Source organism: Ictalurus furcatus, chromosome 6, assembly GCF_023375685.1.
Source record: "Ictalurus furcatus strain D&B chromosome 6, Billie_1.0, whole genome shotgun sequence".
NCBI classification, from domain to species: Eukaryota; Metazoa; Chordata; class Actinopteri; order Siluriformes; family Ictaluridae; genus Ictalurus; species Ictalurus furcatus.
In genome coordinates, this window is record NC_071260.1 from 1492923 (window position 1) to 1505688 (window position 12766).

A 12766-nucleotide genomic window follows, 5' to 3' on the forward strand; every position below is an offset into this window, starting at 1 on the left:
CTTTATGGGATGGCTGTGAGTCTGATAAGAGAATACAGTTTCGTTGCTCAGTCGATGGACTGGACTACAGCTCAGAACTATTGCAGGCAGCACTATAGGGATTTGGCTACCATCACTACTGAAGAGGAAAACCAGAGAGCTGTGAAGGTTATAGGGCAAAACACTTCTAAAACTTGGATTGGGCTGAACAGAACTGAACCACATGAAAACATCTGGCAGTGGTCTGGTGGAGAACAGTCAAATTTCACAAACTGGTACCCTAGAGAGCCTAATAATTGGGGTGGGCAAGAGAGTTGTACTTTAATGAGTCTATCTGGCTGGTACGATGGTGACTGTCAGACAAAATTACCTTCCATTTGTTATAGGAGGTTCATGTTGGTGAAGGAGAAAAAAACATGGAATGAGGCTCTCAAGTACTGCAGGACGCACTACGCTGACTTGACCTTTGTGGATTCGGGAACACTGCTAGACCTGCTTAAAATAGAGACTCAACAATCTCAAACAGCCAGTGTGTGGACAGGTCTGCGTTTCCTCGATGGAAAATGGTTCTGGGTGAACAGGATGCCGCTGAGGAGCCTGGTATCACTGCCTTCATGCCCAGTCCACCCCTATCGCTGTGGTGCGTACAACTTCAACACGTACGTCTGGGAGAACAGAGACTGCAACGAGAAGCTTAATTTCCTCTGCTATTATTACTGAAGGTGAGCAATAAACATCCAGAACATTAACCAGGATCGTGTAAGTTTTAATATTAATGTCATAAAGCGTGATAGTTGCTAGAACTTTCAGTCCAGCATTAAAGACTTAACAATAGAAGTATCACGTTCACTTTCTCCTTCAATTTGAATATGTGAAAAACTGTATATATTTCCTTTCCCTAAACAGATGATGTTCTACAACTGGAATAAGAAGAATATCTCCATCAAGAAGCATTCTTCAAGAATTCATTCAGACCTAGAAATTATATAGTGTGTTTGAGCTTAAATTCTAATATAACAATGAAATAGAAATGTTGGCTCACTGAAAATTGATGCAGGTGTTAACGTTTAGTTCCAGTTTTCTCCTGAATGTTTAACACCTTTGTATACTTAAGAGTAAATGTTTGGTGGCTGGTTTTTACTTACTTTATGGGAAAAAATTTAAATCTAGAATAGACAAATAAATAAATAAGATCGCTTTACAAATATCTGAGTTATCCATGATGCTTTGAAAGCCAATATTATATCATTCTAGAGTGATTCACCCTTTGTTAGTTTGCAGCTATATATGAGTATGCATAGTTAAATGGAAATGTATACGTGTATAAAGGTAGTTTATTTTTTCAAATGTGACTACTGTGATTTAAAAGACAATTCAATTTTTACTCCTTGTGTACATTGTGTCACTTGTAGCCTGACAAATAAATGAGCTATTACTGAATCGTAAATGTATTCATCATTAGCGCTCAACTGGGTTCCACATAAATACGAGCTAGGTTAAAATGATCGGAATAAGAAACCAGGAAAGATTGAATCATGAAAGAGACCAATCATCCAGAGGTCAGCACTGAATATGGGTTGTAGATATTGTGTGTTGCAAAGCTTTTAATTAATTGAAAATCAATTCTTTGAAAATAAAATTCTTTTATTCTAAAAGTTAGAAGTTAATGTTCACTAAGAAGAGCTAAAAGGTACACTAAGGAAATGACAGGCACAACTACTGCTGCTGCTACTAATAACAATAAGAAGAATGATTAGTAATAAAAAATTATTTATTATTTAAAAGATTAACAATTTATTTTGTTGCAATTATTTATTTAGAAAGCTAACCCTAACCCCAACCCTAGACCACAACGACCACCCATGTAACATGCAGCCAAAGAAGGTGCCGGTAAGCACAAGTACCTGTGCTTGCCGTGTGTTTTATTGTGGAAATCTATATATAATCTATGTAATAAAAATAAAATACAAAGTTCAAGACCAGGAAGTACACTGAAACACAGAAAACAAGGCAAGTGTACGCCTTGTACGCATTGAAAGCCAAGATTACAGCATTCTAGAGTGACACCTGCCCCCCCCCCTTTATTTTTCAGCTGACAGATTTGAATGGGAAATTTCATGTACTTTACTTTTTTAACTTTTAAAATTTGACTACTGTGATTTGAGTGTCACTTACACTTTCACGTCTTGTGATGAAAATAAGAGACTTTGAAAGACAACCCAGCATCCCATGGCAACGCTGAAAATCGAAACCTTACACTGATGGACACTGGGTTGTAGACACTGTGTGCCATACGGCTTTTAGCCTTGAAATAAAATGACCATTTTAAAAATAAGTGTTTATCCAAGTTTACTAAGAGCTAGTCTAGGGCAGAGAACAAATATACGACTAATAATAAAAAGCAGAAAAAAAACTGGAAGATGTGTTAGTGCAAATGTATATCGTCGGGTTTTTTATAAGCTGTAAAAAGGTAGTCACTATCAAAGTCCGGGATCAGAACACAGGCTAATGGTGTTTACAAATGTGTCTTCAGTCTGCATTTGAATACAGTGAGGGATTGTTTGGACAGCCAAGTGATTCTACAACAGCACCAGTAAAGCGTTGTTTTATTTAGAATTGTACAATGGTATTTATTTGGGGAAATTTTGGTATATTCAAATTTACCTTACACATGCTTAAGACGATTTTCTTGGCTCCCCATTTAGATTCAGTTAAACCTGCATGTCCAGTGTTGCCAGATTTTTCATGTGTAGACATGTTCAAGATGGGGAATCTCAATGGTGTTTAAACCACTGCCTTTAAACACAAGCACTTTTTGTGTTTAAGCTTCAAGAAATCAGTGAGAGAAAATTCAGACTGAAGAAGAAACAACCCTTTTTGTTTTTGTGGTGCGGAACAAAAATCGAGTAAGCCCCATATCCCTGGTGCGTTTTCCCATCTCGATTCTCTAGAGTGCGCCACATGAATACAATGGCATTGAGCTTTCCCCAAAGGGACTGATAATGCAGTGGGAATTCTTAAATTACATGGAGAATCCTAAGCCTGATGAGAGGTTTATTGATCAAGGCGTACCACATTTTTAAAAGTGCGAATCGGCAGAAAAATTGGCCGCACAAAGACATCCAGGCCCAAGTAATGCAGTGGAGTTTGGAAGCCTCCGGAAAAGTGTGTTCCTACTGACCAGAGAGGAAATTTACCTGGATGAACAAGCCCAAACAGCCAGTGTGTGGACAGAGGTTCCACCCATGACCAAGCCTGGTGGAGCCTCTCCTGTCCAGCACGAGATCCTCAACAACCACTCCTCCTTTCACCCTTGAAGAATTCAACAAGGCCCTGCAAGTCCAACGTGAGGCCTATGCTTCTGCAGCCATGACCAAGGCCTGTGCAGAGGCCTCTCCAGTCAAGCTAGAGTCCTACAACAAGGCCGCTCTAATCCAAGGTGAGACCTTCTTGAGGCTTCTTCTGACCAAATCGAGGCCTTCATCTTGGACATAATTTCATTCCAGGGTTCATATGTGCATTCAGTCTTTTCATCAAGAGATCAGCATGTGTCTAGATAAACCCAGTCTTCTTTCGATGAGCTCTACACCCTTTGCTGTAAAAGTGTCAAGTTCAGCCTACTACAGAATTTAAGACTACGTCAAAAGAACAAGGAAAGTACGACGTCATGACGGTTATTGCACTAGACAAGATGATATCTTTTTCACGAATGAATGAGTGTGTGTGCAGTGTCTCTATTTATCCAGTTGGAGGCAGAACACGTCTGCTGTTCAGCTCCTTCAGCACCTTTTTATTGTCACACCCACAGCCTGAAGATTTCACACATAAATATGTATGACAAGACCACAGCACCGCAAGACAGCCTCATGGTCTCAGAACAAGAGCAGGTTTTTCTCTGTCTACTGTAGTGTAAGAAGTTAATGCATGAAGAGAATGAGCACACAAGAGGAAGCGAAGGGCCGAATCACAGTGGTGGTGAAGGTTTAAATGGATCTACTCTGAGATGAAGATTCATAAATACACAGTCATCGTCATCATCTTTAGCCTTTTCCGTCCTATCACAGGTGAGCCTGGTGACGTTTCATGTGTATAGAGGTTAAAATGCTTCTTTTAAACTCGATTGTGATGAGCTGTTTCACAGTAATACATTACTTTGTTAAAGTCCGCATTCAGGTGCGAATCATCATTCATCAGAGATCCGAGTAGATTTCTCTGAGTAAAACGGATAGTTTTCATGAATGCATGTTTTAGTACTGAAAGAAATGAAAAAGTTGATCTTTGTAGTCATGTGCTGAAACTATTCACATGTAGTGACAACACTATTACTCATCTGGGTTGCAGCGTAGAGTTCTGCTTTTCAGTTGTACGACTGGATGCAAGTATGGGGGCAGTGGTGGCTTGTTAAGGCTCTGGGTTACTGATCAGAAGGTCGGGGGTCAAGCCCCAGCACTGCCAAACTGCCACTGTTGGTCCCTCGAGCAAGGCCCTTACCCCTCTCTGCTCCAGGGGCGCCGTAACATGGCTGACCCTGCGCTCTGACCCCAACTTCCTAACATGCAGGGTTTATGTGAAGAAAAGAATTTCACTGTGTTGTAATGTACATGTGACCAATAAAGACTCATTATCATTATTTTATTTAAGATTGGTTATTTAAGGAAAAACATTGGACAGCAGAGGAGTCAAACAGTGGAACAGATAAAGAAAGGAAAGGGGTGGATAATTGAAGAGATAATTGAATAATGAAAGTGATATCATTAGTAAAGCAGAGAATGAGGGCAGACCCAGCCTGGGCAATCCAGACCGAGCTTAAAATGAAGTTTTAAGAATTACAACATAAAGATTGGACAGCCCAACAATGCAACTTAAACTGATTGGTTACATGAAAAGTCCTTGACATATTGATACTGTTCATCCCCTGGACCCCAGTCTAAATCATGAAATCATGTCTCTACAGGACTAAATACTCAATAAAAGCTATGCTGATTTATTCTAAAAGGTGTGACTGTCACCGAGAGGTCTGTGCAGGAGGGCGAGACGTTCATCTTCCATCTGCCGAACCTAGAGTCTGGCAGATCAGTCGAATGGAAACAGATGAATAAACTGCTGGCCATCATTAGCCTGGACAATCCCAACAACACAGTAATACTTCAGCAGGGACACAGACATCAGTTCATGCAGAATGGGTCAGTCGTAATCAGAGATGTCAAACAGGAAGACACTGGCAACTACACTTGCAAGATCATATTCAAAGACAACAAAATTGAAACACACATCCTCTCACTTACTCTGTACTCAGGCAAGTTTTACCGTTTTACCGCTTACTTTCATTCATTCAATATTCAGAAATGTTCTTTAAGTGTTGAAAGAAAGTCTTATGTGCTAAAAGATGGGTTCTTTATCTGTGACTCAGATGTATAAAATCCCCCTGACATCCTTCGCTAAACTGCTTCTGATTCACTATACAGATATTTCTTGCATTAGTGCAGTCAAATCTTACAAGTGAATGGTCTTCACTTATATAGCGCTTTTTTAACCTTAGCGGTTCGACAAAGCGCTTTACACTGTGTCTCATTCACCCATTCACACACACACACACACACACACACACCAATGGTAGCAGAGCTGCCATACAAGACACTTCGGCATGTGGAGTCATGTGGAGTCACGTGAGCTGGGAATCGAACCACCAACCCTACGATTAGTGGACAGCCCACTCTACCACCTGATCCACAGCCACCCCAAATCTTTATTTTCTGTCAGATTACAAATTCTGTCAGAAACAAAATTCGGAGTTGACGTTTGTAAATTTAAATTTCTTTCAGCAACTTTGGTTAATTTGGTTAATGCTTTCCTACATGACCCACAATGGTGTCTACCTGCCATTGTCTACCTGCTGATAGTGGGGCAGTGATGCAGACTTGACCTGTGCTTCATCTCTACTTAAAGAGAAAGATGCAATGGTGCATTAGTCCTTTAGTGTGTCCAGCTCAAACAGATCAGCTTAATGTTAATACCAGCATCAACGCCATCGCATTTGTCATCTCATAGATTGCTAAGTAACCGAATCGATCCTCTGCCATGACTCGGCGTGGTACATCTGCTTTGCATTCTGGGACTTTAAAGCCTGTGTTTGCTATTCCACTCACGTAACTCTAGGAAAACCAACCGATTTGACTGTTCTTGCCAGTGGCCACTACACCATATCACATCATTTAGGTCATGCACTGTTTTACTTATCATTTATTTCACTTACATTACAGAAACTACAGAACAGAGCCCTACTTACAACTCTACATCCACTACATCAGGTAACAGCTTTGATTCAGTAGCTGCAATAATGTATACATGTATTGTAGAGTGCTTCAAATGAATATTCATAAGTACAGGAAGTGGTGTTGCTGTTCCTAGCACAAAAGTGGTTGATGGTAAACATTATTTAAAACACTAGCAAAGAACCATACTCCACAGGACTGATTTTTATGACTGGTAAAAAGTTATCTGGTATCGTGATTAACGTTTAAGACGAACAATTTCAATAAGGCAAAATGATTGGATTGCAGCAGAAAGAGCGATGGAGTGAGATGGATACACACCAACTCCAAGATCAGGAGCTTGCATTTAACTCAACGTATCCATCCATCCATCCATCCATTTTCTGTACCGCTTATCCTACACAGGGTCACAGGGAGACTGGAGACTGTCCCAGGGGATTTGGGACACCCTGGACGGGGTGCCAACCCATTACAGGGCACAATCACGCACACATTTACACACTACGGACAATCTGGAAATGCCAGACAGCCTTCATAGTGTGTCTTTAGACTGGGGGAGGAAACTGGAGTACCCAGAAGAAACCTCCGAAGCGGGAGTAGAACACGCAAGCTCTGCACACACAGTGCCGTGTGAGAGTGGCAGAAGGTTTTGTGGTCAGATGAATGCCAACATGGTCCATCATAAAACTACCACCATCCCAACTGTCGAGCATAGTGGTGGCAACATAATGTTGTGGGGATATTACTCATCTGCATGGACTTGGGAACCTGACAAGATTGAGGGAAGGATGGATGGAGCAGAATGCAAGGAGATTCTGGGGAAGAACCTGATGAAATCTGCAGAACATATGAATCTGAGTTGGAAAATCATAATCCAACAGGACAATGAGCCAAAGACACCATGGAGTGGCTAGCTAGGAACAAGGTGGATGTTCTGGAGTGGGCTAGTCAAATCCCTGACCTAAATCCAATCAAAAATCCAAGGAAAGGTTGATCAGTAAAAACTAAATAACCTATCCCAGCTTGAACAGTTCTGAAAAGAGATCTCCAAAATCCAGGTGGAGAGCCACCCACAAAGACCGGTACAACCCCAATTCTGAAAAAGTTGGGACAGTATTGAAAATGCAAAAAAAAAAAACAAACAAAAAAAAACATAGTTTGAAAAAGATCGTTTGAAAGTCGTTTGAAAATTCAGTTCACCCTGTACCATATTGAAAACACATTATTAACACATTATTTGATGTTTTACTTTGTGAATTTAATTTATTTTTTTTGAAAATATACACTCATTTCAAATCTGATGACTGCAACACAAAAAAGTTGTGGGCAGAGGTTTTGGACATAGTAAAGCCTTAACTTGCATCTGTGGATGCAGTGGTGAATGGTGTCAAATGACAAAGCTTTACCGAAGTATTCCCGAGCCCATGTCAGGATCTCCATTACAGACTCATGAGGGTTTTTAAGACAGTGACGTCTGAGGGATCGGAGATCACACGCATTCAGAAGTGGTTTTCGGCCTCGCCCTTTACGTGCCGAGATTTGACCGGATTTCTCTAATCTTTTAATTATATTGTGCGCTGTAGAAGGTGAAATGCTGAAAATCCTACTGATTTCTCTTTGGGGAATGTTCTTCTCAAAGTTTTGGATTATTCTCTGACGCGTCTGTTGGCAGATCAGCAAGCCTCGACCCACCTCGCTCTTGAAGGACTAGGTGTTTTTTGGAGGCTCCTTATATAGTATGATTAGACAATCGCCTCACTTGTTTCACATCACCTTCTTATTTCAACTTCTCACATCGCTATTAGTCCTAAACTGCCCCTGTCCCAACTTATTTGGAACGTGTTTGCATGAATCAATGTCAAAATAATCGTTTATCTTCAGAAAACTATGAAGTTGATTAGATAAAACATCAAATACCTCGTCTTTATACGTGTTCTGTTTAAATACAAGTCAAAGTACATTTCCACATCACTCCTCTTTGTTTTTTATTTCCATTTCCCATACTGTCCCAAACTTTTTCACAACTGGGGTTGTAACTGCAAACAAAATGTAAACATTTTAAAAGGGAGTGTGTTTATTTTCTAGCCACTGTATATCTTATTTGTTCCCTGTTTGGGAGCAAAATTGCACCACAAGAAATGCTTTAGAAATGCTTTAACGACATGAGCAGTAGCTTTGTTATTTGTTCCAAAGTAAAAAGTCTATAATTGTCATGAATCATTTCTCATTTTCTTACATTTCAGTTCCTCCGGCTCTTAATAAGCTGCAGATTGTGATTATGATTTCATCACTCGGAGGTTTGCTTCTGCTTGGCGGTGTGATAGTCGTCGTTTTAAAATGCAGAAGGAAACGTCAGACTCGGGGTGAGGATAATAATTTGTTTACCCTTACACCTTCAGCTGGTGTTCATTTTAACCCTAATGTATGATTTTGCTGTTTTATCATAATTTTTTTAATTTATTCATTTATTTATTTTGCAGAGGAACCCATTTACAGCAACACGTATTACAGGCGTGAAGGAAACCCGAGGACATGCGGAAAAAAGGTCACAGGTGACCAGAAGCAAACGAAATCATGAAATTCAATCATCTTTCTTTACAGGTCTTTATGACACTTAAATGTTCATAACATCTCCTAAGCTTTGCATGCAAGACCCGACCTGAAACAGAAACGTGTGCGTCTGTGGTTTTGGAGGTGGTTATTTTAAGGGTCTAGTTCGTCTTTTGCAGTTGTCAGGAAATTGTCGTACTTGCATGTCTGCTGGGCAATGCAAACACAGCCCTCTTTTTTCTCTTTTATATATGTTGTATCTACAAGATGACTGTATACTGGATACTTTAAGACTTTCCAAATGAGTTTTTATAAAGCAAATATAATCACACTTTAGAATAGTATGTACTTGTGGATGTCTGTCTGTACTGTGAAAGAAATATGAATCTTATCTGTCTAAACTTAACCTAATTTAGAGACTTTAAGGGTTCTTCAGGTGTCCCTCCTTTGTTTTGTTTTTAAGAGTGTATGTAGTAAATGTGTAAGTGTGTGGTGCAAAAATGTTTTTTGTTTTTTTTCTCAAAGCTACAGTAGGAAACCTTAATTATCCATTGAACCCTTAAAGAACCCTTGAAGATTCTAGAAGAAAACTGACCGAATACTGAACCCCTGACTGGATTGGTGCATTAAGTAGAAAATAATATAGCACAATGTGGAGTTTGTACCACAATCTTACCTCGTTATTACATACAGTACGCGCGCTCTGAGAAACAAAGGGTTCCTCGGGGGTTCTTTAAGGGTTTAATGGAAAATTAAGGGCTCTGTGTTCTTCTTTTGTTTTGTTTTTGTTTTTTTTAGATGTTAGTGAGTTTGTAAAGTGAAACTCACACATTAGTGCGAGTTGTACTTCTGTAGCACTCACGCTACACTGATGTGTTCAAAAGAAATAGAATTGTGCCTGTAAGAGAATAAGATAAACACTGGATTTATGACTGAAACGTAAAATCCAAAAAGTCCATGTCAATTTACAACAATGAATTGTTTATTCTATCATTTTTGACAAATGAAAACTTTTTTTTTTTTGTGGCAGATCGCATGCTTTAGAAAATGTAGGTGTTTTGTAAACGTTTTCATTTTAATATGCAATAGTTCATTTTAACATAGGGTTAGGGTTAGGGTTAGGGTCTAACACTAACCCTAACCCAGCACGTCTGTATTACATAGGAAAAAAACACTCTCACTGTGCACGTGAGCTAAAACGTCACCTCATTATAGCGTCATGAATGATTGCACAAATATTTTGCTTGCCTGGAAACCTAATTTTTATCGAATCATTTAAGGATCGCTAGTTAAGTGCATTAATACAGTGTAAAGAAATAAATGTTGTGTTCAAAACAAACGTACAGTTTTATGCAAAAATTTGGGCACCCCTGGGCAAATTCAGTAATTGAGGCATGTCGCAAAAGTTCCGCTTGTAAGGTCTCGGAACTTGAGCTTGTTAGGCCTTAATTATCTGATTGGGATTAACTGTTAGCCAGGTTGAGACTTGTCATTAGCAATAACAATTCCAGTCGTCATAACTCTTCAAACTACCCCGGGCTCCTCTAAGCAGCTGACTGAGGACCTGAAAATCAAGCTATTGTAGTTGAAGCCTACAAAACAGAGGAAGGCTATAAAATGTTTCTAGCTGAAATGTCATTAATAAATGGCGGTTAAGAAGAACTTTCGAAGTCAAAGTAAGAGTTGGAAGACTCCAAAAAAATTCAAATAAAACTCAGATAAAGCTGCCAATATGCAAATCCTCCAATGCCAATAAAGACTTGCACGAAGGTTTATCTGACCCAGGAGTGGTAGTGCACATTTCTACTCAGATCATATTTTGCAGTTGTGGTTGCAAAATATGATCTGAATGGAAGAGTTTTAAGAATGAAACCTGCCTCTGATCTCATCACAAATATCAATCTCGGAGGTATGCAAAAAAGAAAGCCCTATGCGTTTTGGAAACAAATCCTATAGACTGATGAAGTAAAAATGGAAGTATCTGGCCACAGTGACTAAAACGGTGGATCGGTTATGCTTAGGGGTTGTGTGGCAGCCAGCGGAATAGGAAACATTGCACAAGTAGAAGGAAGAATGGATTCCAGTAAATACCAGCTAATTCTGGAAGGAAATGTGACACAGTCAGTAATGTAACTAAATCTGAAAAGAGACTGACTTCTATAACAGGACAAAACATGCTTCAAAATCCACCATGAAATACTTCACGAAGCACGAGCTGAAGCTCTTGGAATGGCCCACCGACTGTAGGTCATTTCAGACAAAATGAAGACTTTTAACCTGTAAACAGGATATAGCAGACCACCTGTCTTAGAAAGTGTAGTGTAGGTGTTATAAAAATATAAAAGCATGTCTGCATTACATAAATACCTTCTCCACCCACACTGACTGGTAACACACACACACACACACACACACACACACACATAGGTGGGCCTCCTCTAACTGTGTGACCAAAAACCATCAAGTGCACAAGGTTCAATAAGAGACCAGTGTTTATACTGGATTATACTAGATCTTTCCAACCTTCTTGGCTAAATAAAGAGTTGTTATTAATATGCCACTAAATCTAAGCAAAAAGTTTGTTGTGCATAAAAACTGCATGAAATTAACACCAGGGAGACCAAGTATGATTAACATGTAAGTTTATTGAGGTTCACAGACTAAGTATGAACAGCATGTAATTTTATTGAGAATTCACAGGGCAGGTGGGAGTGTAATCCTGAGGGGAGCGGTAGGGAGAAAACGGGTGATAAAATGGGGTGTGTCCTGGGGACGTGGGATAGCCAGCCGAGGTGTACTGAGGAGTGTACTCGGGGACTGGCAGGTGAGAAAAGGGGAGAATGGTCGGAGCCCAGATCAGAGAAGGTGACATCATCCTCAGACTGAAAGCTGGAGGGAGGGTCAGGCAGAGGGTCTATCTGTGTAGAGGCGTCAATACACACATTCGCGGGGCGGATTCTGTATCTGAGAGGTGGGGGGAACCCTGCATGTCCAGAGGGGGAGCGAAGAACGCCAAGTAGCACCGTGATGTCAGCAGTGAGATGTGCGAGCTGATAGAGAGTGTTCAGATCCAAATCCAGCCCCTCCAGTAAAGGAGAGAAGGAAAAGTGACGGGCACCTAGACACACAGAAGCGAATAAACGGTATTAGGCGGATATTGATGAATTGGATTCACACTAAGATTAACACTATGATTTATTATTTACAGAGAAATACAGAGAGCTGAGGAGTGCAGGCTGAGAAACACACACACACACACACAGAGGCACACACTCTCACACAGTCAACGTCAGGCATGCAGACATAACACACCCACACAGAGGCCTATGCTGCCACGCACACACATACAGAAGGAAAGCAGAACATTATAACTTTATAAGAATAATAAAAGGAGTATTAAGATATTATAAGGATAATATAAGGAGTAGTCGGATATGTAGGATATTATAAGGATAATATAATGATATTGTGACCTATTGGAGTACAGTAAAACACTTGCAAGCAGTATAACCATATATGAAACAGAAATATAGAGCAAATATGAAAGGAAAAAGCATTATAAACCAGAAATACAGAAAAATGTGAAAGAAACTTACACCGAGTTATTGTTTAAGATATAATATGATCCAGTATCTGCTTTGACCTTCTCCAGGTGCAATACATCAAATAGACAGTATTGTCACACCGAGGCTTAGAATTCTAAGCTCTTACATTTGTTTGACTGTCAGAATGTTTCTAAAGATGTTTCTGTAACTAGTAACTTCAGTTCTCTGAGAAGTACCATCATTAAACTGGCCGACGATATTCATTCATCCAGTTCATACTGGTGTAAGAACTTCTGTAGTAATAAGTCAGCGAAGGGCCGTGCATTGTAATGTACTTTGTAATGCATTTTACTGCACTATGTTGTAGTGGAATCTTAACGACGTTTAATCACTTGTCTGAAGGCATTGCGGGTAATTTCC

General features: G+C 39.8%; 1 protein-coding gene and 1 long non-coding RNA gene across 2 annotated transcripts in view; one reads left to right on the forward strand and one right to left on the reverse strand.

Moving 5' to 3' along the window:
* The window catches only part of LOC128608447 (uncharacterized), a 25660-nt gene extending 22113 nt beyond the window's left edge, over window positions 1-3547 (reverse strand). The window contains exon 1 of the long non-coding RNA XR_008386073.1: window positions 3177-3547. This is a non-coding gene — a long non-coding RNA (uncharacterized LOC128608447). The remainder of the gene's footprint in view (window positions 1-3176) is intronic.
* Window positions 3548-3811: 264 nt separating this feature from the next.
* Window positions 3812-12764, forward strand: LOC128608448 (uncharacterized). Its single transcript, XM_053626148.1, has 5 exons — window positions 3812-4043; window positions 4976-5275; window positions 6240-6287; window positions 8495-8614; window positions 8732-12764. Exons 1-5 carry the CDS (start codon window positions 3983-3985, stop codon window positions 8827-8829), a joined length of 627 nt encoding a protein of 208 aa, XP_053482123.1. The 5' UTR covers window positions 3812-3982; the 3' UTR covers window positions 8830-12764.
* The last annotated feature ends 2 nt before the right edge of the window (window positions 12765-12766 follow it).

Coding starts and splice junctions, on each gene's coding strand:
- LOC128608448 (XM_053626148.1), top strand. CDS start 3,983: ATGAAGATTCATAAATACACAGTCATCGTCATCATCTTTAGCCTTTTC. Junction 5,276..6,239: donor CTCACTTACTCTGTACTCAG/GCAAGTTTTACC, acceptor CTTACATTACAG/AAACTACAGAACAGAGCCCT. Junction 8,615..8,731: donor AAGGAAACGTCAGACTCGGG/GTGAGGATAATA, acceptor TTTATTTTGCAG/AGGAACCCATTTACAGCAAC.